The 26,793-nt window shown below is 40.6% G+C and overlaps 1 protein-coding gene across 2 annotated transcripts in view; it reads left to right on the forward strand.

The window, feature by feature from the left end:
* The window catches only part of ttc7a.S (tetratricopeptide repeat domain 7A S homeolog), a 189,817-nt gene that overhangs the window by 25,536 nt on the left and 137,488 nt on the right, over nucleotides 1-26,793 (forward strand). For both annotated transcript variants that reach the window (XM_018265041.2, XM_041564285.1), the window contains 5 exons: nucleotides 1,126-1,204; nucleotides 6,094-6,254; nucleotides 6,631-6,694; nucleotides 8,093-8,230; nucleotides 12,291-12,374. In XM_018265041.2, coding sequence (XP_018120530.1) covers nucleotides 1,126-1,204; nucleotides 6,094-6,254; nucleotides 6,631-6,694; nucleotides 8,093-8,230; nucleotides 12,291-12,374 — 526 coding nt within the window. The remainder of the gene's footprint in view (nucleotides 1-1,125; nucleotides 1,205-6,093; nucleotides 6,255-6,630; nucleotides 6,695-8,092; nucleotides 8,231-12,290; nucleotides 12,375-26,793) is intronic.

The following is a 26,793-nucleotide window of genomic DNA, read 5'->3' on the forward strand; positions in this document are numbered from 1 at the left end:
TGGACCAAGTGAAGGTCACTGATCTAATGCCTGTTGATGCCATCATGTGCTTCTTAGGCTGAAACAGTAATCTCCCTGCTGGGCCAGTGCTGTCAGAGTTTATGGTGGGTGCAGTCAGTCCTAGATGCTAAATTAGTGGACGAGGCTTCTGTCTTGAGGTCACAGATCATCATGTTTTTACTCATGGAAACCCGGGTCTCATACACATAGAGGTTACCCCCGGCTTGACTTGCCCCAAGGACAAATGTGCATGAGACCCAGGGCACAGCATACAAAGGTGCAAGAGGGTCCTGTACTTTACAACCGTAAAGTACAGATTTATTAACAAAATGTAATCCCTGGAGACAATTTTCTGCATTTTCTATCCTGTGCTCAATGCAATGACATGAGCCTTAAAGGAGAACTAAAGCGTAACTAAAGAAGTAGCTAGAAATGTTGTACATTATGTTTTGTGCTTCTGTACCAGCCCAAGGCAACCACAGCCCTTTAGCAGTAAAGATCTGTTTCTCCAAAGATGCCCCAGTAGCTCCCCATCTTCTTTTCTGCTGATTCACTGCACATGCTCTGTGCTGCTGTCACTTACTGAGCTTAGGGACCCACTCACAATATACAGTACACATAGAACAGAAATGTCACAATATAAGGATGATTAGTTATTAATACAGATAATTACTACATGGCAGCACAGAAACCAGTGCAATTAGCATCAGAATTTAATAATCAGCCTTGTAGCATCAGCTTATATTACAGGGGAAGCTCATTTTCTGCTGGATAATTAGTGACAACCCCTAAGCTTAGCTTCTCAACAGCTGCTCAGAGCCCACTGAGCATGTGAGTGTCACAGAGACTTTCCAAGATGGTGACCCCCTGTGACAAGTTTAAAGTCCTGGATCATTGCTGCTATTGACAAGCTGAAACTTTAGGCTGGTGCAATAAGTTTATTATATAAAATATGACATTTTTAGCCATATTCGTGTTTAGGGGTTTGTTCTCCTTTAAAATCAATCTGAACATGATCATCACATATCTGGAATAAGATGGATTTCCTCTATAAAACCAAGTTAGGGCCGATCTAATCTGAGTGTGATTGAATACTCATGCTCAATGTCTCCCTGTCATTCCCAGGAATGTTTTAAAAGGAATAAAAGAGCTGAGAGACGTTCTGAGAGTTGCGGAGACCAAAGCCATGCAGAACTTCAAAACGGTGAGTTTATGTTCTCATACCTTGTTATAAAGTGGTTTCTGGACTGGCTTAAAGGGCCAAATGACATAACCCGTGGTACTAACGAGAGCAGCCATTATAAAGACATTAGCACTGGAATGGCATTACACAGGCTCCCACACTCTGTTCTGTACCCTGGGAACTTTTTTCTCTGGGAACAACTGTGTTCTGTGATCAGCCATCTTTAACCTGTGGCTCTCCAGCTGTCGCTGAACTACAACTCTCACACACAGGCAACAGCTTGGAACTGTACTTCAACAAATCCTACAGGTGGAGGTCCAGTTGAGATACAGCCTAAAACCTTTAGGTATTACTCATTCATACATGGTCCATCAATCAGGATCTTGCGCCTCTTTCTGCTTCCAGTCTCTGGACCATTCAAACTTCTGCTTTTTAAAGAAGGGGATTTCTTTGCTTTACTGCAGTAGCGGAATGGACAAGTTAAAGTTTTAAACATATCCTGAGCTTACAGTTAACATTTCATACGATGCATTGCAGATACAATGTAATGGAATGTAAAATGCTCTCTTGTAGTTGAGGGCAGAGAACTTAAAGATAATGCTATTCCTATACCAGAGTTCATGGTTATTTTTATTTAAGGGATGCCCCCTAAAATATTGCAAAAATCCATAGAAGATACACTGATACATCAAACCAAACCCTAATTTACATATTTAAATTGGAGCAAAATAACACAAGTAACAAAAATAAAGCATTAGCTTTCGATAGTCCAGCTAGAGTTTCATTTGCTTTTGCTGAATGAAAAGGATTTTGTCCAATGTAAACATGTTTACATGATTTTCTAGTAGTTATCAAGGGTCGAATTCGAATTCATGTGAGTTTATTAAAACTCCCATGAACTCGAAATTCGACCATTCGAAAAGTATTATAAAAATCTAATTTTTTTAAAGTCGGGTCAATAGGATCGACCCGAAAAATCGGATTGAATTTGAATCAGATTCGATTTGAATGTTAAAAACTCAGGAAGGCTGCAAACAACTCCAAATTGATCCCTTGATGTCTCCCATTGACTTAAACAGCAATTTGGCAGGTTTTAGGTGGTGAATAGTCGAATTCGAGTTCTTAAAGGGCCAGAGTATGAAAAATCTCGAAAATCGAATTAGAATTTTTTGAAAAACTCGAATCAAATTTGAATAACTCCCTAGTCGAATTTGACTGTTTTGACCATAAAAAAAACTAGAAAATCCGACCCTTGATAAATCTGCCCCTTAAGGTATGAAGATCCAAATTGAGGAAAGATCTGTTATCCAGAAAGCCCCAAGTCCCGAGCATTCTGAATAACAGGTCCCATACTTGTATTAAAGGTGGATCATTCATAAATCATGGCATAATGGTTTGGCGACCCCCTGTGGGTCTTTAACTGATTTGGCCCATCCATTGTTTGGATAATAATGTGGGTCCTGGGGTGAATAGTTGGGAGAGGACTTCATCAAAAGCAATGTAGTCCTTGTCCAAGGGAATTTTCTAATCTGCCTAATAGTTTTCTGGTTGATTTTAGGCCAGATATTATTTGGGCTGGCTGTTGGGAAGGCAACGTACATGACTGAGCAATTAAGCTGCTGACAGTTAGGAAGGGCCAAGTCTACAGTATTTTTTGGCCATTAACAACAAACAATCTGGTTGGGCCTCAAGTTGAGAAAACCACGACTGTTTTCAGTTCGTGCATTTAGAATTTCAACTCCTGATCGGAAAAGGAAAAGTTGGTGGAGGAGTGAACTAAATAATGAATGTTCCAAAGGAGACGTGTCAAATGGGTTCTTCTCAGGATATTGTGAAAGTGAGCTGAGGCTGCTGGGAGTTTGAAGGTCTGCTAGAATAAACACAAATAAAGATATGTTTGCATACAGATGCCCAGTTAGCCGTGCTCCAGTTACATCTACAGCCTGAACGTATAGTAACTATTGTTCCATTTATTATAAATGTCATTCATTTGAGCCGTTGTAAAGCAGAAATGGCCTTGAGCAGGAAAGCTTATGGTCTAAATCCGAAAACCAGTTCTGCTGTTGTTTTTGTCCAGGCCACATCACAGTGTAGGGGGTTAATGATATGATGCAAAGTCTATTACGGCCTCGTACGGACGAGGCTACAAAGGAACCAAAGGCAAATAAAAGTCTTTACATTTAATTAAAAAGGTTCTTTTTTTCCAGGGCTCTAGTTCCCAAATAGGACTGCTGCGCTAACAGATTTATTTATTTATTGTCAAGAGAAATGAAGGATACTCAGAACCCCAGGGTGCAAGTGCCTTAATAAGTCCATGCTGAAATGATAAAATGATATTGGCTAATACAGAGGAGCCAGGGGCTACTTTTCTCATGTTTACGTGTCATGAAGCTGCAGAAGAGTCGGTGCTTTGCTGTCGTTTGTCAGCGCAGAAGCACAAAGGTACAAGAGCTCCGAGGAATTCTCAGCCGGGGAAAGATGTCCATTATCTGCTTCTGAAAGGGAGACATGACTTTGTTATATAACAACTGCTGCACGTTCAGTGGTGCCTTTAATTTGTGCCGACGGAAGGCTTTGCTCTCAGATATGAATTGTGGCCCTGCTATGTTTTTATGATTGTATTCAGGTGCCAGGCGTGGGTACACATGTGCTCTCTTTGAGCACAATCCCATTACACACAAAAGTTTCATATAAGCCTGAAATAGTAGAAACAATTCCACGGCTGAAAAGGTTCAGCCTTCCACCACATTACAGAACAGAAAAACACACTCCGCATGGTGAAGTGTTCAATCAATGGACAAACAGCCTAAAGCTGGCCACAGACGCAAAGATCCAAACGTACAAATCAACGTACGATCGGAGTCTCCCATCTCCCGACCTGCCACTAACCATTCAGATCAAATAAAGTACAAAAGAACAGATCAGCCGATGTTCTGCCCCTGACAGCAATCGTACGAGTTATGTCCGTCCAAAGCTGGTGACAGTCTCCCAATGAAAATCGTATGATCGGTAATACACGCAGAGATATTATCGGCAGCTGACAGAAATCTTTTAACCTGTCCAATCGACCAAACGGCCGATCTCCACCGGACGAAAAATGACGGGAATCTCCACACACGGTCCGATAATCGTACGAATCCTCGATTCGTCCGATCAGATCTTTGCGTCTATGGCCAGCTTAAGTCTTAGGACAGACAAGGCAATTTATCTGCTCTCGGAATTACTCTCTGGTGTCTGTTTCCAGTTAAACATCTGCAGCAAGAGAAGAATCGCCCTTAGACACACTACAGAACAGAAAAACACATTCTGCGTGGAGACAAGTTTGATCTTTGGACAGTGTTTAAAGGGACTCTGTTGTGGTTTTCATTATGTAGTTTTTTATTTCTAAATTACACTGTTTACACTGCAATTAATTCACTCTACAACAGGGGTCCCCAACCTTTTTTTACCCGTGAGCCACATTCAAATGTAAAAAAAGTTGGAGAGCAACATAGGCATGAAAAATGTTCCCAGGGTGCCAAATATAGGCTGTAGTTGGCTTATTGGTAGCCTCTATGTGGGCTTGCAGCCTACAGGAGCCTCTGTTTGGGAATACACATGCTTTTTATGCAACTAAAGCTTGCTTTCAAGCCAGGAACTCAAAAATAAGACCATGCCTTAAGGCCACTGAGAGCAACATCCAAGGGGTTGAAGAGCAACATGTTGCTCACTAGCCACTGGTTGGGGATCACTGCTCTACAATATAAAATTTCATTCCTAACCCAACAAGTGTATTTTTTTTAGTTGTAATATTGGTGTGTAGGTGCATCTCAGGTCATTTTGCCTGGTCATGTGCTTTCAGAAAGAGCCAGTGCTGCACTATGGAACTGCTTTCTGGCAGGCTGTTGTTTCTCCTACTCAATGTAACTGAATGTGTCTCAGTGGGACCTGGATTTTACTATTGAGTGTTGTTCTTAAATCTGCCAGGCAGCTGTTATCTTGTGTTAGGGAGCTGTTATCTGGTTACCTTCCCATTGTTCTGTTGTTAGGCTGCTGGGGAAGGGGGGTATCACTACAACTTGCAGTACAGCAGCAAAGAGTGACTGAAGCAAAGTCACATGACTGAGGGCAGCTGGGAAAATGACAACATGTCTAGCACCATGTCAGATTTCAAAATGAAATATAAAAAAACCTGTTTGCTCTTTTGAGAAATGGATTTCAGTGCAGAATTCTGCTGGAGCAGCACTATTAACTGATGTGTTTTGAAAAAAACATTTTTTTTCCCATGACAGTATCCCTTTAAGTCTTAAGTCAAGGAGCAGGTCCTTAAACACAGAAATACAGTGGTTCTCATACTGTAGAGCTGCTGCTCCCTTGAGGGAGGGGGGTCTGAAGCAGTGGCAAGTGGGGCTCAGCCCAGGTCTGGACTGAGATTCAAGATAGGCCCTGGCATTTTAGCTACACAGAGGCCCAAACAGCACCTCACCAGCCCAATAAATAGTGCCTGTCTATGGCAATTTACAGCAGCCCCTCTGGCATTTGCCAGAACCCACAGATTGCCAGTCCGGCCTGGCCTAGCCTAAATACCAGTGAGGGTGAAAATTGTGGCAAATGGAACTTACTCTCCTAGATACACCTGAAAGCTCAGCTCGAAAGTCAATCTGGGTGATATTGGGGTGTAATATGAATTTGCTGTCCCAAATCGCTAAATGACCAATATTGTCGTCTTTCTGACCTATGAGGGAACCTGGACAAAGGTCTGAAGAAGTTTGAGAAGCACTGCAGTAGTAGGATTACCAGCAGTTGCAAAGGCACCTGAATTGCAGCCGACACACAGTGAGTGGGACATGAGCAGATTATCCAGGGTTCAGGGGATTACACCGGCTTTTCACATGTTTGCTAATTTCTCTTTGCTTCTCATTGTTTTCCAGGCAGCCAGTAAGCAGTTGGCTGAAGTCCTGCTCCATTCCTTAAGTGAGAACTGCTACTGGAGCCCCCCGCAAGCCTCCCGGCCAGAGCCCCTCAACAAAGACCCCCATTCTTTTCCCAACAACACTCTCCGTCTGAAGCCACAGACACACACTGGGGATAAGTACGTTCCCCCCTCTTTTTATTCACTTTGAATTTGGAAATGTTGCATCACTTGCCCTAGAAATCATCTTTAATTCAAATAAACCACTTCTTTGAGCATTTTCTTTTTGCCTTAATCAGCAAAAATAATGTACCGTCTTGAGAATTGGGAGCCTTGAAGAGCAGTTGGTGTATAGACAGATACTTATATGTAATATTAAAATTTAGCAGGCGGGGATCAAAGTAAATAACCCAAATGTACCTAATTAAGTAGAGCTGACTAAAGGTATTGGGTGGCACATGAATCTTGCATGGTTGGCCTCATGTTACTGCCTGCTCTAAGATACAAAAAAAAGCCATGTTAAATAACCTAATTTTTCAACCATGTTTCTTTTCAGCCTGTATTGCCCTCAGGACAACATTGAGGAGGCTCTGCTGCTCCTTTTGATCAGTGAATCAATGGTAAGATGGAAGGACAGGGCTGCAAAGCTTATTATCCAACTGCCGACTGCAATGTTGTAATGAGCAGGGGTGCTGCTGTACATATGCATGCATGTGGGTATCTTTCATTATTTATCTTTCTCATCTGCTTCTCTCAAGCTGACATGGCGGGTGGGAGGGTTATGCAGTGACATGAGCCTTGTTTCAATAATCCGTAGCAAACAAAAGAGCTTTATCCGGTCGAGTGGAACAGTCGTATTGTGCAGCAACCTGGCAAATATTTGCTCCCCTTGCTGCATAATCCCATAAAACTGTCCTTGGGTTATTAAGGCCACGCACTTGTTTTCTTCGCTTGCTGACGTTTCAGCGTATGTGGTTAACGAAAGGAGAGCATTTCATTGTGCGGCAGTGCAGTCACGCTTTATGGCTGTGAATCCAGCTGTATTTATAACAGAGCCTGGAGACATCTGTGGTCTGAGATCTAGTCTGACACCCACTGTTTATATCAGGGCTGCCCTGCTGGATGCCTGTGAGCCTGATGTGGCCCTCCAAGAGATTGTTGTGGCCCCTAGAGTATCTGTTTACCTCTTTGGATGACATGATATTCACCTGCTGCGGTGGATAGAGGGCACCTGCACCCTCAACTGCCTCGGAGGAGAATAATGAATGAATAGGGTAGTTCCCAAAAAAGGACCAGCTTCCACCTCCTGATAGGCTCCCAAACAAAAATATCACCCTGCTCCGTAGTGGTAACCTTAGGTGTACACTGAGAGAAATATATGGCACACTACTCCCAGCAACACAATTTGGGAGTTGTAGTTCCGTAACAGCAGAATGGGTAGTACATCTCTGCCGTCTTTGTTTTATGAAGTTTCAGACAACCCTATTGCCACGATATATGGGGAATATGTGCATTAAAGCAGTAAATATTCCAATTTTATTCTAATTTATTCCTATAAATAATATATGAACACATGAGCATGCAGACCTTCTGATACAGTGAAATGCTGTGTCCGTATGAAAGGGAATGTAAAGCCAAAAATACAATTCTAAGCAACTTTTCCAACGCAGATTCATTACGGGGTTTCAGTGAGTTGTTTGCTAATGTAACTGCTATGGGAGGCTTATGAAACAATGTAGCAGAAGCCAGCTGATGAACAGACCAGTGGGTCTGATGCTGTGTCAAGAGTGAGAACCAGCAGTGTAGAAAGGGACAGGCAGATACTGCTTTCAGTATACAGTAGCTTCGAAACCATAGAAAAATGGTCATGAATTGATACTGAGTATTTTGGGTTCATTTTTTCTTTTTTTAGAATAATGTTTGGGTTTACATCCCCTTTAAATACGAGAGAAGGGAAGAGTTGCCTTTTCTTGTCTCTGTTGATGGGTTCTACTCTGATTATTTGCTGTTACCACCAGGCCAGCCGAGATGCCGTTATCAGCCGAGCACCGGAGCAAAAAGAAGATCGTACCATGAGCCTGCAAAATGCGTCGGCCGTGTACGACCTGCTGACCATCACCATGGCCAGGAGAGGGCAGTATTCCATGCTTTCTGAGGTACAGCCTTGCTTAGTCTTCAGCAGTGCCAAGCCTTGGACTGGTGTCTGATACACTGGAATAAGAGACTGGTGTGCCATAATCATAAGGAAAGCGAGAATAGGAATAATGCTGGGTGACCCAGGTTTTAATCCACAAGTTTGTTTTAGGTTTCCAGCTCCTAACATGGAGCCAAATGGAGAGCTGGAGCAGTAATTAGCTTGGGGCTGCACTTTGCAGCCTCTTATTGTGCCCCAGACTGTGCTGTTTCTCAGCAGTTCGCTCACTGAATTGAGTGGCAGGGAAACCAGTCCCTTAGGGCCCTTTGTCCGTTAAAGGGGTTGTTCACCGTTAAATGAACTTTTAGTATGATTTAGAGAGTGATATTCTGAGGCAATTTGCAATTGGTTTTCATTTTATATTATTTGTGGTTTTTGAGTTATTTAGCTTTTTATTCAGCAGCTCTCCAGGTTGCAATTTCAGCCATCTGGTTGCTAGGGTCCTAATCACCTTAGCAACCATGCATTGATTCGCATAAGGGACTGGGATATGAATAGGAGAGGCCTGAATAGAAAGAAGAGGAATAAAAAGAAAGATGAGTAATAAAAAGTAGCAATAAAAATACATTTGTAGCCTTACAGAGCATTTGTTTTTAGATGGGGTCAGTGACCCCCTCCCTCTCCCATTTGAAAGCTGGAAAGAGTCAGAAGAAGAAGGAAAATTATTTAAAAACGATTAAAAATTAAGGCCAGTAGAAAAGTTGCTTAGAATTGGTCATTCTATAATATACTAAAGGTTAACGTTAAGCTGAACCCACCCCTTTTTGAACTAACTTTAAAGTTATAGAATGACCAATCCTAGGCACCTTTTCAGTTGCCCTTCATTATTTATTTTGTATTAGAGGGAAATAGTGGAAGCACTCAAGGCTAAATCAAAATATATTTAAATATAATGGAAGTGCTACTTACAATGCACTTCCCTGGGCCCCTGTCTCATAAGTAATTCAGTATAAATGCAAGTGCATGTTTACAAAACAGGGGTTTTTAGTTACCAAAGTTATGATCATAAAATTGAAAAGCCACCATACCACGTCAAGGTAAACCCCATATGGCGGTCCCTAACTTACTTATTAAAAAGAAATGTTTCTCTGCATAATAGCATTACCTGTGTTCAATGTATGTTGAGCATTGGTTTCAATTTGAAGGCTGAATCCTCCCCCGCCAGTAAAGGCTTTTAAGAGAGAGTGATTGCCCAAACCAACGCCCACATTTAAAAGCGTAGGACCACCATTAGTTTTAAGGGGTGGGTATGGGGTGCTATTGAAAAACCACATGAAGCTAGGCCACAGCTTCAGGCCAATATACTATATTAGAGGGAAATAGTGGAAGCACTCAAGGCTAAATCAAAATATATTTAAATATAATGGAAGTGCTACTTACAATGCACTTCCCTGGGCCCCTGTCTCATAAATAATTCAGTATAAATGCAAGTGCATGTTTACAAAACAGGGGTTTTTAGTTACCAAAGTTATGATCATAAAATTGAAAAGCCACCATACCACGTCAAGGTAAACCCCATATGGCGGTCCCTAACTTACTTATTAAAAAGAAATGTTTCTCTGCATAATAGCATTACCTGTGTTCAATGTATGTTGAGCATATGTTTGTTTAATAAGTAAGTTAGGGACCGCCATATGGGGTTTACCTTGACGTGGTATGGTGGCTTTTCAATTTTATGATCATAACTTTGGTAACTAAAAACCCCTGTTTTGTAAACATGCACTTGCATTTATACTGAATTATTTATGAGACAGGGGCCCAGGGAAGTGCATTGTAAGTAGCACTTCCATTATATTTAAATATATTTTGATTTAGCCTTGAGTGCTTCCACAATTTCCCTCTAATACATTATTTATTTTGTATAGTTTTTGAATTATTTGCTGTCTTCTTCTGATCCTTTTGAATGGGGGTCACTGACCCCATCTCTGTAAGGCTACACATGTTTTGTTATTGCTACTTCTGTTTACTCCTCTTTCTATGCAGACCCTCTCCTATTCATATCTTATTCAAATCAGTGCATGGTTGCTAGGGTCATTTGCACCCTATCAACCAGATTGCCAAAATTACAAACAAGACAGCTGTTGGATAAAAAGCTAAATAACTGAAAAAAACACAAATGATAAAAAATGAAAACCAATTGCAAATTGTCTTAGAATTAGGGATGCACCGAATCCACTTTTTTGGATTCGGCCAAACCCCCGAATCCTTTGTGAAAGATTCGGCCGAATACCGAACCGAATCCGAATTAGGGGTGGGAAGGGAAAACATTTTTTACTTCCTTGTTTTCTGACAAAAAGTCACGTGATTTCCCTCCCCGTCCCTAATTTGCATATGCAAATTAGGATTCGTATTCGGTTCAGCCAGGCAGAAGGATTCGGCCGAATCCGAATCCTGCTGAAAAAGGCCGAATCCTGGCCGAATCCCGAACCGAATCCTGGATTCGGTGCATCCCTACTTAGAATATCCCTCTCTATATCATACTAAAAGTTAACTCGAAGGTGAACAACCCGTTTAAGGGCCTGGGTCACTAGTGGTGACCAATCGAAAACAAGCATCAAGTTACCCCTGCAGTAAAGGGTAAATACACTTAATTTTAGGAATATCTTACAATATCATTGTAGGTTATAATATATGCAGAGGGAAAGTCTATAAGCATGAATGTCGTGTGGGGCTGCCTGAGTGGCTATGTGGATGTCTCTGAACTACATTTCCCAGCATTCTAGGAGATTCTAGGGTCCCACTTAGCTGTATGAGGCATACATTGTGATGACTCTGCAAGGGTTCCATTGTTGTGGTGTAAGCAAGATTCTGCGTGACATGGATTTGTAGTCGGAGCAGTATATCAGAAAGGGCCATTAGATTTAATCTGTGCTCTGCACTGCAGTACAAGCCATAAATAGCAAGAGCTGCACCCACTGCAACAACGGAGCAGCACAACATGGCTTTACTATACAGGCAACAATGCTTAATACACAGATACTACATCCGTGGGCATTTACGGTACAGCAGGGTATTATCAAAGAACAGAAGGGTAAATGTTTGCTGTGATAGCTACAGCAGGTACAGTAAATTGACTTTGTGCCAGGAAAATGTTGATGCTACTTGCCCTTTAAATCACTTTCAGCATCATTGTATTGTGCAGAGGGCTTGGCCTTAATGGCAGGAGTCACCGGACGTTGGAAATACATTTATATATCATTTTAAAGTGTTCGAAAATGATATTTGTGAAAGTCACATTCTCCCTGCTGGCGCGGCTGTAAATGTAGGCCATTTGCCTAAAAAAAAAAAAAATAATAATAATCAGGGCCGGGAGCCAGGTTGTTTCCATGGCAACAACCTGGTATGTTTTTAACAAGTGAGGACCGGTAAACTTTGAATTAGTTGAAATTCTAATGGAAGACGCAGGCTGGAGAGAGTATTAAAGGGGAAGTAAAGCTTTGGGAAGCAAATGTTTTTCAACCTGTTTAAAATGATGGGCATGCCACTGGGTCAAATGTTGTAAGGAATTATTTGGGTGTAGTTTGTTCAGATGAATTGGGTGCCAGTGCGCCTGTTGACTCGCAACTAAAGAGTCACCCTCTGATTGCATTAACCAAAGAGTACCAAAAATGACGTGGTCCCCACTCTTTAAAATTCTAGCACAGATGCTAAAAAAGACATTTCTAGGCAAAGTGGGTCAGTGGTGGCCTCTGTGGCCAGCATTCAAATGGTTAAAGGGACTATTTATTTTTTTTGGGTCATATTCTCTAATCAGACTCAGTGGTTTGTATTAAACAACCCAATATGCATTTTTGGTTTATTCCCCTGCCACAAGGGCCATTGTGATCCTTGGGTCAAAGTGTTCTGCCCTAAAACTAACTCTAAATAAAACAGAAGGTGCAGTGGCCTTTAATGCACGTGCCAGTGGTTTTATTGATTAAAGTGACAAAATAATCTGTATATTTATTATTCTCCTGGCTGAGACTATAACTTCCCCCCCATAGGGTTCTGAGTCATATCTCTCTTTATATTATTCATTACAGTGTCTGGAACGGGCCATGAAACTCGCCTTTGGAGAATTCCATTTGTGGTACCAGTTGGCCCTATCAATGATGTCTTGCGGCAAGGTAACTAATGACACTATATTTCTATATACACACATATATAGCTCATGTGTTTCCACAAACTGTACAGTTATGGGGACTGTTATCCAGAATTCTCCAGACCTGGGGCTTTGCAGATTTCAGATGGTTCCGTAATGTTGATCTTCATTCCTTAAAGGAACAGTGACACCAAAAAATGAAAGTGGTTTAAAGGAATGACAATATAATGTACTGTTGTGCTGCACTGGTAAAACTGGTGTGTTTGCTTCATAAACTCTACTATAGTTTATATAAACAAGCTGCTGTATAGCCATGGGGGCAGCCATTCAAGCACAGGATACACAGTAGATAACAGATAAGAACTACTATAGTTTATATAAACAAGCTGCTGTGTAGCCATGGGGGCAGCCATTCAAGCACAGGATACACAGTAGATAACAGATAAGAACTACTATAGTTTATATAAACAAGCTGCTGTGTAGCCATGGGGACAGCCATTCAAGGACAGGATACACAGTAGATAACAGATAAGTACTACTATAGTTTATATAAACAAGCTGCTGCATAGCCATGGGGGCAGCCATTCAAGCACAGGATAGATGTGTTTATATAAACAAGCTGATGTGTAGACCCCCTTACCCAGAAATCCTCAGGTCCTGAGCATTGTGGGTAATGGTCCCATACTTGTAGTAAGGCCTACAATTATCCAGTATGTAGTCTTGTAATAAGACTTGTAATTAACTAATCTGCATGTGGGATTCACCGAATGCCAGTGGGTTGCTGCTCTCTGTTGAAAGGGGTAGCTAGTATTAAAAATGTTATCAGACTTTTATTAAAGAGGTTGTTCCCCTTTAAATTAACTGTTAGTATGATGTAGAGAGGGATATTCTGAGACAATTTGCAATTGGTTTTCATTTTCTATTATTTGTGATTTTTGACTAATTTAGCTTTTCATTCAGCAGCAATGGGGTTGCTAAATTCCAAATTACCCCAGCAACCATGCATTGGCTTGAATACGAGACTGGAATATGAAAAGGAGAGGGGCTGAATAGAAAAATAAGTAATGAAAAGTAGCAATAACAATACATGTGTAGCCTTACAGAGCATTTGTTTTTTGATGGGGTCTGTGACCCCCACCCCAATTGCTAACTCCAACGTCTACAGATATCACCCCCTTCCCCCAGGGCATACCACTTACCTAATCAACCAGGCCGGTAAAATACGAAAAAAAAAAAACCCTAGCAGAATTACATGGCTTGGGAGCACCTGGAGCATCTTTCCCTCTGGATCTGACATTTTAAGAAATGCCCAGAAAAACAATAGAATGTGTCAGTTTTTGGAAAAATGCCTTAGAGAAACGTCCCTATCCGATATGTTGCTTTTAGAGATTTCCGCACGTATCACTCACGGGCCTGAATTTAAATCCCATCTGATGGCGAGTAATGTTTGTATTTCCTTGTGGTTGAAATGTGAGTTGAAAGTGAAATGGATCAGTGCCTTAAAATACCACTGGGGTCATATTTAATGTCTGACTGCCGCTTAGTCGAGCACTCGAGTCGCTGCAGTAAATGAGCCGTGGGGCAGTCGGTGCAGGGACAGATAACCGCGCTGAGATGGGAAACTGGGGGTCTAAAGTAATCATTTACTATCATAATACTGTAGCTGTATCTGTCTCTCTTGGGATGTGGATAATAACTAATCCATATTCACCCAGGCACCCACCTTGTTCATCATCATCATCATCATCATTTATTTATATAGCGCCTACAAGATACGAAGAGCTTTACCTTGGTTATAACAAACAGGGAATAAATGGTGGATAACAAACAAGGGTAACAGAGTACAATTGGATTTGAGGGCCCTACAAATTAGAGTTTACAAACTAAAGGTTAGGATTTTAGAAACAATTTTGTGATTTGTGATACAGCAATGATTGATTGATTAAGGTACATTGTTAAACAGGTGGGTCTTAAAGGAGTGCTTGAAAGTTTGGAATGAAGGATAAAGTCTGACAGCTTGAGGCAGAGAGTTCCAGAGAAAAGCAGAAGCCTGAGAGAAGCCCGAGAGAAGTCTTGTAGACGAGAATGGACAGAAGTGATGAGAGGAGAAGCGAGGCGAAGATCACAAACATAGTGAAGGAGGGTATTTGGAGATCAGAGATGAAATATAGGGAGGGCCTTCATTGTTAAGGGCCTTGAATGTAAGTGTGAGTAGTTTGAATTTGATTCTAGAGGAGATTGGGAGCCAGTGAAGGGACATGCATTGGGGAACAGCTGATGTTGAGCGGCAATTTTGCACAGTTGAACACAACAAGATTTTGCAAGTGTTTGAATGTGTGGTGAAAAAGACAGATGTGAGTCTAGTATGACTCCTAGGCAGCGTGCCTGTGTGGTGGAATGAAAGGTGGTGTTGTTTACTGTGAGTGATATCTGAGGGACAGGGGAATATAATGAGTTCTGTTTTTTGAAAGGTTCAGTTTCAGGTGGTGCTAAGATCCAGGAGGAGACAGCAGAGAGACAGTCTGCAACTTGGGAAAGGACAGATGGAGAGGTCAGAAGTAGACAAGTAGAGTTGGGCGTCATCAGCATAAAGGTGATACTGAAGTCCAAACGACTGAATAAGTTTTCCTAGGAAAGTTGTATAGAGCGAGAACAGCAGGGGGCCTAGAACAGAGTCTTGAGGAACTCCAACAGAGAGGGAGAATGTAGTAGAAGTAGAGTTAGAGAAGGCAAATTTAAAGGAACAGTCAGATAGATAAGATGTAAACCATGAAAGAGCAGTGTCACGAATGCCAGCTGAGTAAAGAATATCTAGGAGGAGTGGGTGGTCAACTGTGGCTGCAGAGAGATCTAGAAGGATTAGTATGGAATAGTGACCTTTAGGCTTTGCCAGTAGAAGATCATTGGTTACTTTGGTGAGTGCAGTTTCAGTTGAGTGGAAGCCAGATTGCAGGGGGGGTGAGAAAGGGAATTGTGAGTGAGATGCTGGATCAGGCGTTTGTAAATAAGCCTTTCCAGTAATTGCAGTAACATGCTTTTATTCATGTTACAGTATGAGGTTTGTATATCAAGTTTACAGTAGTATTGTGCAGATAGTGCCATGGTTAATGGCAACAGGGTAACCTAACATTTGTCCATAGGTTAGGGCCAGTTTTAGCTTAGGGTAGAGAGGGGGCACAGGATTCTTGTTGACTGGAGTGAATGCCACCTGAATGCTAGGCCTTATAGGATCAGAACACACAGTCCAGCTTTATCTCTGGTGCTGCTGCTGCAAGATCAGAATTCTTGGAATCACTGCAGGTTGCTTTGCAGAAACATTATTGGGCTGCAGAGAGCGGCCTTTGACCAGTGCAGTCTTCAAAGTCAGCAGTTGCGGTCTGCAGGCTAATAGCGAAGCTTAGAGTGGGAATTGATCTGTGTTAGCAGTAATGTTGATCAATAAGTACTGGAGCTCTTTCCTTGCTCGTGATAGAGGGATGGTCATTCCTGAACAATCCATAGGCCCTAGAGATTAGGGTTTGGGTTTGGAAAGGGTGGAGTTGCACCAGCTTGTTGGATCAGGCTGGAGATGGTCAACTTGATCTAGAATTTCAGATCATAGAGAGCACCAATCGCAGATGTATTTTCTTAAAACACCTTTATTAAGGCATGGGCTATGACCCAGATAATCAACAACGTTTCATCTTTTATCATAGACTTGATAAAAGACCGATGGTCTGAAACATTGTAAAAAAGTAAAAAAATGTGTATCCAAAAGATGCCCATTCAAAGCATCCAGATGAGTTACCGGCCCTTTAATTGGCCCAGTCACTAGTAGAAACAGGTCCCTGCAAGCTGATAGAGGCTACAAATAGCCACTACCTTTTAAGGGAAAGAGGGGATTCCTTCCCACCAGAGTCTCCTCTGCGCAACATTTCATGTCCTGTCCCAAGGGATTCCTCTCATAGTCCCTGCAATGCGTCTTCTTGCTCCTATGAGCAGCCGGACAGTGCGGTGGGGGGTCAGAACTCCTCTGCTGATGCTTTTCCTTGGCCACAGTCTGTCATTATAAAATACTCATGGGAGAAGAATAGTGCCCTGTGTGCTGACAGCTTCCCTGTCATTAGTCTCCCTCACCTATTGGTAACACCAGAGATGATACTGATAATGTCTATCGGTTAATAGACTATCCCTGTCTAAATGCTGCTTTCAATTTAAATTAAAAAAATCATGCGGGATGATATTTAGGGGGTTGAATCCAATTTTTAATGGAAAAAAACATTAAGCCTACACTTGATTTAGCCAGGAAATCTGACTATTTCTGACTTTTCTAGCGGAAATCCGACTATTTCTGACTTTTCCGGCAAAAATCTGACAAATTCAGGCTTTTTGGGAAAAAGCCCTAAAAAATCGAAAAAACTAAAAAAAAAAAATCGCTCCATTTTATCGAGTTTCTCCCCATGCAATTAAATCGTGCTTTTTTAATAAGGTAAAAAAAGTTTGGTCTGACTTTTTTCATTTAAAATTCTCAGGGATCTGTTTTCTGGTTAACTTCCCATTGTTCTGTTGTTAGTGCTGGGGGGGGAGGGGTGATATCACTCCAACTTGCAGTACAGCAGTAAAGAGTGACTGAAGTTTATCAGAGCACAAGTCACATGACTGGGGGCAGCTGGGGAACTGACAGTATGTCTAGCCCTATGTTAGATTTCAAAATTAAATATATAAAAAAAATCTGTTTGCTCTTTTGAGAAACAGATTTCAGTGCAGAATTCTGCTGGAGCAGCACTATTAACTGATGTGTTTTCAAAAAAATATATTTTCCCATGACAGTGTCCCTTTAATATACATTAATGTTGTATGGAAAAGTGCATTAGTAAACACTGCATTTCTCACATTTCATGAGCCGAAAAAAACTCCATGTAAGCGGCCATGATGGCAGCTAGGATCCACCAACTGCCCGAGTCTCTGACTCAGATTCCAGGAAATCAGAGATTAAAGTTGGACTAGGAGACTTGCACAGCAGGGACTGCGATTTGTTTACAAATAATTAAAGAAATAGGAAGAAGTAAACCTCTTTTTATGCGACAGTGTTCTTTAAAGGGCAACTAAAGCTCCCATCCAAATGTGCCTTTTAAGCTTATATGAAAGTTGGGTGGGAAGTTGTTTGGGTGCCTTAGTGCACATGTGTATTGCTGTTATATCAGCCTCAGTAACTTCACCCTTTGGGCTGTGACAAGTTGCTGAAAAATTATTGGAAGGTGCTCATCACTTGTACCCAAGCACATCCTTTATATTGAATATTACATGTATAATAGTGTGGTTTAGCCGGTGGGCAGTGGCTCCTCACGTTACAGAGGCTGCCTGCTGTTGCTTGCACTCATTAACCCAGTGACAGACAGGCTTTTTCATTTCAAGCCCCCCTTGGGACCCCCTTAAATCATGACAGGATTATAAATATAGGACAATGTTATTATCAGCCATATTTCCAATAATATGTAGCTGAAAAAAATAAATTTTCAACCCTAGCTGTCCTCCAAGATATGGTTTCTGGTGTTTTAAAGACTACAAATTTCACCTTATCTGACAGCTCAACAGTTTGGGAAGCAAAGCTCCGACACCTTCCAGACAATTAAATATAAATATTAGCTCATGTCACTGCTGATCTGCTGGGCACATGGAGTGTGTAGCAACCTCTCTGCTGAGTCTGTAGGTTATTTGGTGCAGCAGCCTGAGTCAGCATATGGCCAGCCATAAACATGATCTGCGCCTGGGATTTACTCCTTAAACAGAATATCAGCATTAATACCGGGTTTCCACTGGGGGGGTTCCACCTCTAACATTGTGAGAATGCAACTTCTGTATCATACAATCATATGCAAAATGATTTAGAAATAAAACTACACCATAAAAATCATGACAGAATCCCTTTAAATAAACCCAATAGGCTGGTTTTGCCTCCAATAAGGATTAATTATATTTTAGTTGGGATCAAGTACAAGCTACTGTTTTATTATTACACAGAAAAAAGAAATCGTGTAAAAATTTGAATTATTTGATTACAATGGAGCCTATGAGAGATGGCCTTTCTGGATAATGGATCCCAAACCTGTAGCGCTATACTGCTTTTAGGGAGGTGCTATAGAAGATGTGTTCTCTTCACTATAGCTCTTTTGTATAGGATCTGGCAGTGGCAGAATTACCAGGGTGCAGGGGGTCGGTCACACTAGGTCCCACAGCCTCAGGCGCATACAAATCCGGGGCAAACGATGCATTTGGAGGTGGGGCAGGGGGCTCGGCTGCACGTCTTGCACCAGGCCCCATTAGTTATAGTTACTTTACTGCACTTTGGCTCTTCTGCCTAAATCCAGCCTACAATACCCAGCATCCTCAGTCAACCTTTAATTGCAGAAGTGCAACTCCCCCTGGGCCATAGAGCTGCCCCGGTGCATATTATTTTCTTCTCCCTAGAATACTGAGGTTATAGGAGCAATCTATACGTAGTCCAAGCCATCAATAAGTAGAGAATTCCACGACAAGGCAGTGACAGTAGGTCAAACGACTGTAGGTTGTAATGATTCCCCCGCAGCGGATCACAGTGCAGGCTGTCAGCATAGATGAGAAAGGGAAGGAAATGTTATAATATACATTCCATAATGTACTAATAGCAAACCCCGGCCTTATAATTACATGGGAAGAAGAGTATTTTGCAACGAGGAGGGTCAGGGAAATAATTAACCCCGCTGCTCTAGCTGTCTGTCTGTCTGTCATTTTATTCCTGCTGAAAAGGAATAAAGCTTTGGTTACGTTCTCATTCTCTGGGTCTGTAGGGCCGCCATGGTGGAGGCATCTTTCTATGCACGCTTCTCTGCTTGTGTTGGCACGTGGGTGGGCTATGGGTGCCAACTCCCTTATGTGGGGAGACAATACAGGGTTTCCTAACCCACTGTCCTTTGCCACCGTCAGACACAAAAACTGTTAGGCCGATTGGCAACTGTAAATACTTCCTTCTACCAGTGCAGTTATCCTTTGCAGCCAGCTTTGCTTTTATTCTCTATCTTGTAGCAGACTGATGAAAGCTAAGTGCAGGTATGGGATCTGTTATCCAGAATGCTCTGGAAATGAGGTTTTCCACATAAGGGGTCTTTCCCTAATTTGGATCTTTATACCTTAAGTCTACTAGAAAATCCTTTAAACGTAAAATAAACCCAATAGGCTGGTTTTGCCTCCAATAAGCATTCCTTATATCTTAGTTGGGATCAAGTACAAGGTACAGGTATGGGACCTGTTATCCAGAATGCTCTGGAAATGGGGTTTTCCACATAGGGGTCTTTATTTTAATTGTTTCTTCATACCTTAAGTCTAATAGAAAATCATGTAAACATTAAATAAACCCAATAGGCTGGTTTTGCCTCCAATAAGGATCAATTATATCTTAGTTGGGATCAAGTACAAGCTACTGTTTTATTATTACAGAGAAAAAGGAAATCATTTAAAAAAATGTAGATAACATGGAGCCGATGGGAGACAGCCTTTCCGTAATCCGTAGCTTTCTGGATAATGGCAATTCAGGGCTTTCCAGATAATGGGTTTGTGGATAATGGCAAAAAAAACAACACCGATTGTTATCGATGTTCTTGAGGTAGGAATGGGCTCCTGGCAGTTCCACAGTGAAACACATGTACAAGTACAGGATCTGTTATCTGGAAACCTGTTATCCAGAAAGATCCAAATTACAGAAAGGCCATCTCCCATAGACTCCTTTATCTTTATAATCAAATAATCCAAATTAAAAAAGTATTATTTCCCTTTTCTGTGTAATAATAAAACAGTAGCTTGTACTCGATCCCAACTAAGATATAATTATCCTTATAAATCTTATTGGAAGAAAAAGCAGCCTAATGGGTTTATTTAATGTTTACATGATTTTCTAGTATCTAGGAAAACCCCATGTCCTGAGCATTTTCGATAATAGGTCCCATACCTGTACCCAGATAAGCAGCACACACTGGAAAGGGGGCCAACATGATTGACAAATGGGCACAAATAGAATATATATTGAAAGGTATTTACAGTAATTATATATAATTTGCTTATTAAAGGGAATTTGTCATGATATTTATGATGTATTTTTTATTTCTAAATTACACTGTAATTCACTCTACAATATAAAAATTAATTCCTGAACCAACAAGTGTATTTTTTTGTTGTTGTGATATTGGTGTGTAGGCTCCATCTTAGGTCATTTTGCCTGGTCATGTGCTTTCAGAAAGAGCTGCTTTCTGTCAGGCTGTTGTTTCTCCTACTCAATGTAACTGAATGTGTCGCAGTGGGACCTGGATTTTACTATGGATATAAGAGTGTTATTCTTAGATCTACCAGGCAGCTGTTATCTTGTGTTAGGGAGCTGCTATCTGGTTACCTTCCCATTATTCTGCTTTTAGGCTGCTGGGGGGGGGGGAGGTGATATAAGTCCAACTTGCAGTACAGCAGTAAAGAGTGACTGAAGATCACAAGTCACATGACTGGGGGCAGCTGGGAAACTGACAATATGTCTAGCCCCTTGTCAGATTTCAAAATTTAATATAAAAAAATCTGTTTGCTCTTTTGAAAAACTGATTCAGTTCAGAATTCTGCTGGAGCAGCACTATTAATTGATGCATTTTGAAAAATGTTTTTTTCCCATGACAGTATCCCTTTAAATAGAATACCATTTGGCTGCACGGCATGAGACAATGCTCAGTATTACTACATAACAAGTGTAATATCATACTGCTCCGTATTGGGTGTTGCTGCAGAAAACAATAAACACACCTGTTAAAAGATGAACTCTGCCGTACTTCATTTATCTTGTATTCCTTGTTCCATTTGGCAGAAGTCGTTCCCGACTGGAATGTCACAGCTCATGGAAGAAAACCAGTCCCTTCCTTCTCTGTGGGAAAGTGCAGTGTCCCATGTTTAGCGATGTATAGAAATGAGTGCTGGGAATTGGATAGGAATAGGGTCTGTTCACAAAGTTTTCTGTACAGTTCAGTGATCACTTTTATTCCAAAGAGAGTTGCAGTTCAGCATTAGCGAAGAAAGAAAAAGCTTTGAGAGCTACAGTAACGGAGGGAGTCCGTGTGTGTTTGGACATTTAATATAATGTAAAAAACATATATAGGTATGTCATTGAAGGGGTTGCTCACCTTCAAATTAACTTTTAGTTAGGGGTATTCTCAGACAATTTGCAATAGGTTTTAATTTTTTTATTATTTGTGGTTTTTGAGTTATTTAGCTTTTTATTCAGCAGCTCTCCAGTTTGCAATTTTGGCAATCTGGTTTCTAGGATCCTAATTCCACTAGGAACCATGCACTGATTTGAACAAGAGACTGTAATATGAATAGGAGAGGTCTGAAAAAGATGACGAATAATAAAAAATAGCCATAACAATAATTTTGTAGCCTTACAGTTTATAGATGGGGTCAGTGACCACCTATTTGAAGAGTGGAGAAGAACGCAAATAATTCGAAAAAACTACAAAGAAAGAAAAAAGGAACACCAATGGAAAAGTTGCTTAGAATTGGTCATTCTATAACATACTAAAGGTACACCACCCCTTTCATTGCAGATTGAGCTTTAGTTTTATTAATCCAGAATGCTCAGGACCTGTGGTTTTCTGGATAACGGATCTTTCCATAATTTGGATCTTCATACCTTAAGTCTACTAGAAAATCATGTGAACATTAAATAAACCCAATAAGATGGTTTTGCTTCCAATAAGGATTCATTATATCTTAGTTGGGATCAAGTACAAGCTACTGTTTTATCATTACAGAGAAAAAGGAAATAATTTAGAAAAAACTGGATTATTTGGATATAATTGAGTCTAAGGGAGACAGCCTTCCCGTAATTCAGAGCTTTCTGGATAATGGGTTATCAGATTACGGTTCCCTTCCTGTATATAATTTTTCATTAGTGGTTTGCTTGTGGGAAAGCTCATTCATCTCTGATTTTCAAACCAATAAATTTACGGAATTAGTCATGACATTAGTTGCAATTCTATAGCCTATAAATTGCTCATCCAAAAGTCCAGACTATTCCAAACAGACTGGCCCTGCTGTAACACAATTTAAATCTTTATTAGGCTGACCTTAACTAAAATACTTAAATTGATAAATATTTTGATTATTGCAAATGATGCAGATGATTTTGTACATCATTTCTGGGTAATTTTGTTTCAACTGCGAAGTGCGAAACCTATTCCGGGCATGGGATATATTTATAAATGCAAAATGATTGTTGAAGATATAGAGATAAGTCTGTGTCTGTACTGAAAAGGTCATGTAGAGAGTTATAAATGTATATTGTGTCAACAGCGTATGAATTTTTCTGGGACGCTCTGTTTCCCTTCTGGTGATTTCCTTGCACAAGTGGAGATGGGTTGCTAGGAAACAAGGATGGAAGGGATTCTTGGGAATCAGAATCCTTAGAAGATTTCAGCCTTCCTCCATTTCCCCAAATAGATCCGGGGAGTTAGAATATTCACCAGTAGACTTGGGCAAGGGGAAAAGCTGAAGGACAGCAATCTTGGGTAGGCTGCCAGCGGTATTTCTCATTATTATATTCACAAGCCACTAAATACCGGGACTGAATGGGTTTATACTCAGATGCCCTGCAGAAAAATAGAAACATCTGTTTCCAAATGTGAAATGAACAGCCATAGCTAATAAATGCCTTTCCTTTTCTTTTCCTTTTCATTTCCTTGCTGTCTTCTCCTTTTCTCTCCTTTCTGTTTTTTGAATCTCTTCTTCATTATTTCTTTCCTCTTCTTTCCTTGCTTTCCTCTCCATTCCTTTTCTTTCCCCTCCATTGATTCTGTACCCTCAATTATGCATAGCTTTTATTTCCTTTTCTTTTGTTTCTTCCCTTTCTGTCTTCTCCTTTCCTTGTTGTTTATTTCCTCTCCTTCTTTTTGTTTGCTGTTGTCTCCATTCCTTTAATTTGCTCTCCATTTCTTTTCCCCACCTACTTTGGTTTAGTTTCTTCTCTGTTCCTTTTGTTTCCTTTCCTTTTTTCTCTCCTTTCTTTTTCTTTCCTCTCCAATCATTTTGTTCCCTTGATTATCCATTCCTTTTTTTCCTTTACTTATGTTTCTTCTCTTTCCTTCCTTTCATTCCTTTGTTGTTTATTTCCTCTCCATTTTTTGTTTCCAGTTATCTCCATTACTTTAATTTGCTCTCCATTTCTTACCCCCCCCCCCCCGTTGGTTAGTTTCTTCTTAGTTCCTTTTGTATCCTCTCCTTTAATCCTTCCCAAATTCTTGATTTTTCTATTCCTGTGATGAAAATTTTAATGGTTCCTGTTTGCATTCAAGCATCCAGTTGGATACACGCAAACAGAACAGGCTTTGCGTGCTTAAATGCATGCTTTATGGAATATACCCATAGTGTACAACATGGGCTGGTATTCTGTTTGTGGAATACTGTTCTGACCATCCCTTCAATTCGTATTTCTCATGGGTAAAGCCTGGAAACCACTTTGCACACTGTCAAGACAAAGCAGTTTCATAGAAGCTTCCCACACATTAGCTGGTGATTGACAATGCATTGCCTTGGGTGGGATGGAGGGTGTTGATTTTGACATGCTTCTGTTTTTACTAAGGTTGAGTTGATTTATAGGCTGGAAAAGGGCAAATGGAAACATAGCCTTCCTACATGTTAAATACTGTAATTTCTCAGGAATTAATTGTATTCCTCCCCTACAGTGTCTCTCCTAATTGCTCTGTCCATTCCCCATGTCTCAAGCAATATTATGGCATGGTGCAATTACAGATATCTTTTTAGGATCAGGACTGTTGGAAATCCAGTGGGTAGTACCACAAGCCTGATTGATTGCACAATGAAATTCCGACACCGAAGGTCTCCCTCATTTGTCTGGAGGACCTTAAAGAATGTGCTTTGAATAATGACTTGACATAGAACCTGCATTTACTCACATGGTGCTAATGTGAGACTTGGAAATTGGATTTTCACTTGTCATTTCTATACTGTTCCGGTTATATCTGTGTCAGTGTTTACTGTATTAAATGTATTTAAGTGGGTCTGACGTCAAATACTGTTAACTTGACAGCAGCAATCTAATGGATGGATGTAGTGGGCCGGCAAGGGGAAATTCTTAACCTATTACAAGAGATTAGCTATTCCAGGTATGGGACCTGTTATTCTGAATGCTTGGGACATGGGGTTTTCCAGATAAGGAATTTTGCTCGCCATACATAATTGAAACATTAAATAAACCAAAATGTATTGTTGTATAGTTTTGGAACCTGTTATCTAGAATGCTCAGGGCCTGATGTTTTCCTGATAACAGATATTTCTGTTATTTGGACCTTCATACCTTAAGTCTACTAGCCCAATAGGTTGGTTTTGCTTCCAATAAGGATTCATTTTATCTTAATTGGGATCAAGTACAAGCTAACGTTTTATTATCACTCAGGAAAAGGAAATCGTTTTTAAAAATTTGGATTATTTGGATAAAATGGAGCCTATGGGAGATGACCTTTCCATAATAGGGAGCTTTCTGGACAATAGGTTTCCGAAAAAAATGGATCCAATACCGTTACCACCGATATGGATGAATTATATCTTAGTTAAGATCAAGTGCAAGGCACTGTTTTAGTATTACAAAGAAAAAGGACATCATTGAATTATTTGATTAAAATTTAAATTTTTCTGATTAAAATTGAGTCTACGTAATTCCAAGCTTTCTGGATACCAGGTTTCTGATTAACAGTTCTTATATCTCTACTAGAGACAAGCAAAGCTTCCCTAATATGTTTTGTTTGCTCCAGTATTGGGTCTTGAACTGCAAAGCTTACATCCCTTCCACCCCCAAGCATGGATTCTTGTGATTGAACCAGAAGAAGGCATACTGGCTCACAATCCCTGATTGGCTTCATGGCTGCCCACCAATTACCTAGATCCATGCAGGGAACATGACCAAATATGGCAGCCACCTATACCATTGCGCAGTTCAGATCAGTTCAAGGCATCACCGTAGATGCTGAATTTGTCTATTCCCTGCACAGTGTATAACTATAATACTATAAAAATGCAGGATGTTCGGAATCAGTCAATAACCTCTAGCGAAAAACTCAACATTGATCCATTTTATCACTGGCATTAAGAAAAACATAAATATTGATCTCCTGTTATAACAACGTATCCAGTCTAAAGTGTTGCACTGCAGTACACACGCCTTGGGGGAATGGTACGATACATACTGGGGATTTCCGAACGAATCCAAAATAGAAGAAGAATTCAGAAATAATCAGATAAGCTTCTCGCAATTAAGCCTTTTGGTTATTTTGTAGCCTGCAGTTGGTCCTTGTATCTCAATGAATGGATGTAGCTGGTAGGCAGTGGAGAAAGTTGAAGGGAATTAATCTACAGTGTATACCCAGGGAATTCCAGTGCTGAAACTTTTGGCCAAATTATTTATATTCTGAATTATTTTTTGTGTTTTTGTATTTATATGAGCACAGGAGGGAGTCATATGGCAGGGATGGAGTAAAGAACTTTCAAGAAGATTTTTTTCTGTGTTTTTCTGTGTTGACATCAGAGACGGGTTGGCCGGGTGCAGGTCTATAAATGGAGGTGCCCCCCACATCACTAGTACCTTGACATGAGGAGATACCCAGATAAGCAGGGTTGCTTTAGGTGTTCAAAATAGTACCAATGGCGCCATCAAAAAAGCAGTTGGCGTCAGCAAAATAAAAAGAAATGGGATGCTGCAGGTATAGTAAGGCAAGATGGCAACAGTAAGGATTTAGATCAGTTTTGTCCAACCTATGGCCCTTATATATAAATACTGTAACTAGTCATGCACTGTGTGTACATCCCCAAAATAGCCTCAAATAGGGTAAGTTTTGGCTGGTAAAGTCTTGATTCTCTGACTTTATGATTGTCCCCAATCCACAATTGGGCCTCTATAGTTAAAACGTATATTATATAAATCATATCTATGTTTGTTGTTTTTAAAGTTGGTGACTGCCTTTAGCTGATTTATCTGCTCTCCAGAGGGACATCACTTCTGTCTCTTTATTCCGTCAAGGGAGACTGTGTCAGTTCCCTAAAAACCATAAAGACTCACTCAAGCAATTAGCGTCATATGAAAATTTCGTGAATGAACAGACTGTATCAGGCTCGGCAAGGGTTGCACTTTGATTCTATTAATAGGGGATGTTTTGTCACAGAGTGACCTGCATGATGCCGACAAAAGGAGTTCTCATTCTTCTGTTCTTCCCCAGTTTAGCTATTTTTTCCCCCGAAGCACGTAGAAATGGAACTCATGTCTCTGTGACACATCTACTCTAGAAACACTTCTTTTGTGAGATTAAAAAATGTCAGCTATTTATAGCCACTTTCCACTGCGTAATATGGGCAATGAAAATTTCCTACTGCGCATCTCAATTATGTCTTTGTGG

Source organism: Xenopus laevis, chromosome 5S (genome assembly GCF_017654675.1).
Source record: "Xenopus laevis strain J_2021 chromosome 5S, Xenopus_laevis_v10.1, whole genome shotgun sequence".
NCBI lineage: Eukaryota > Metazoa > Chordata > Amphibia > Anura > Pipidae > Xenopus > Xenopus laevis.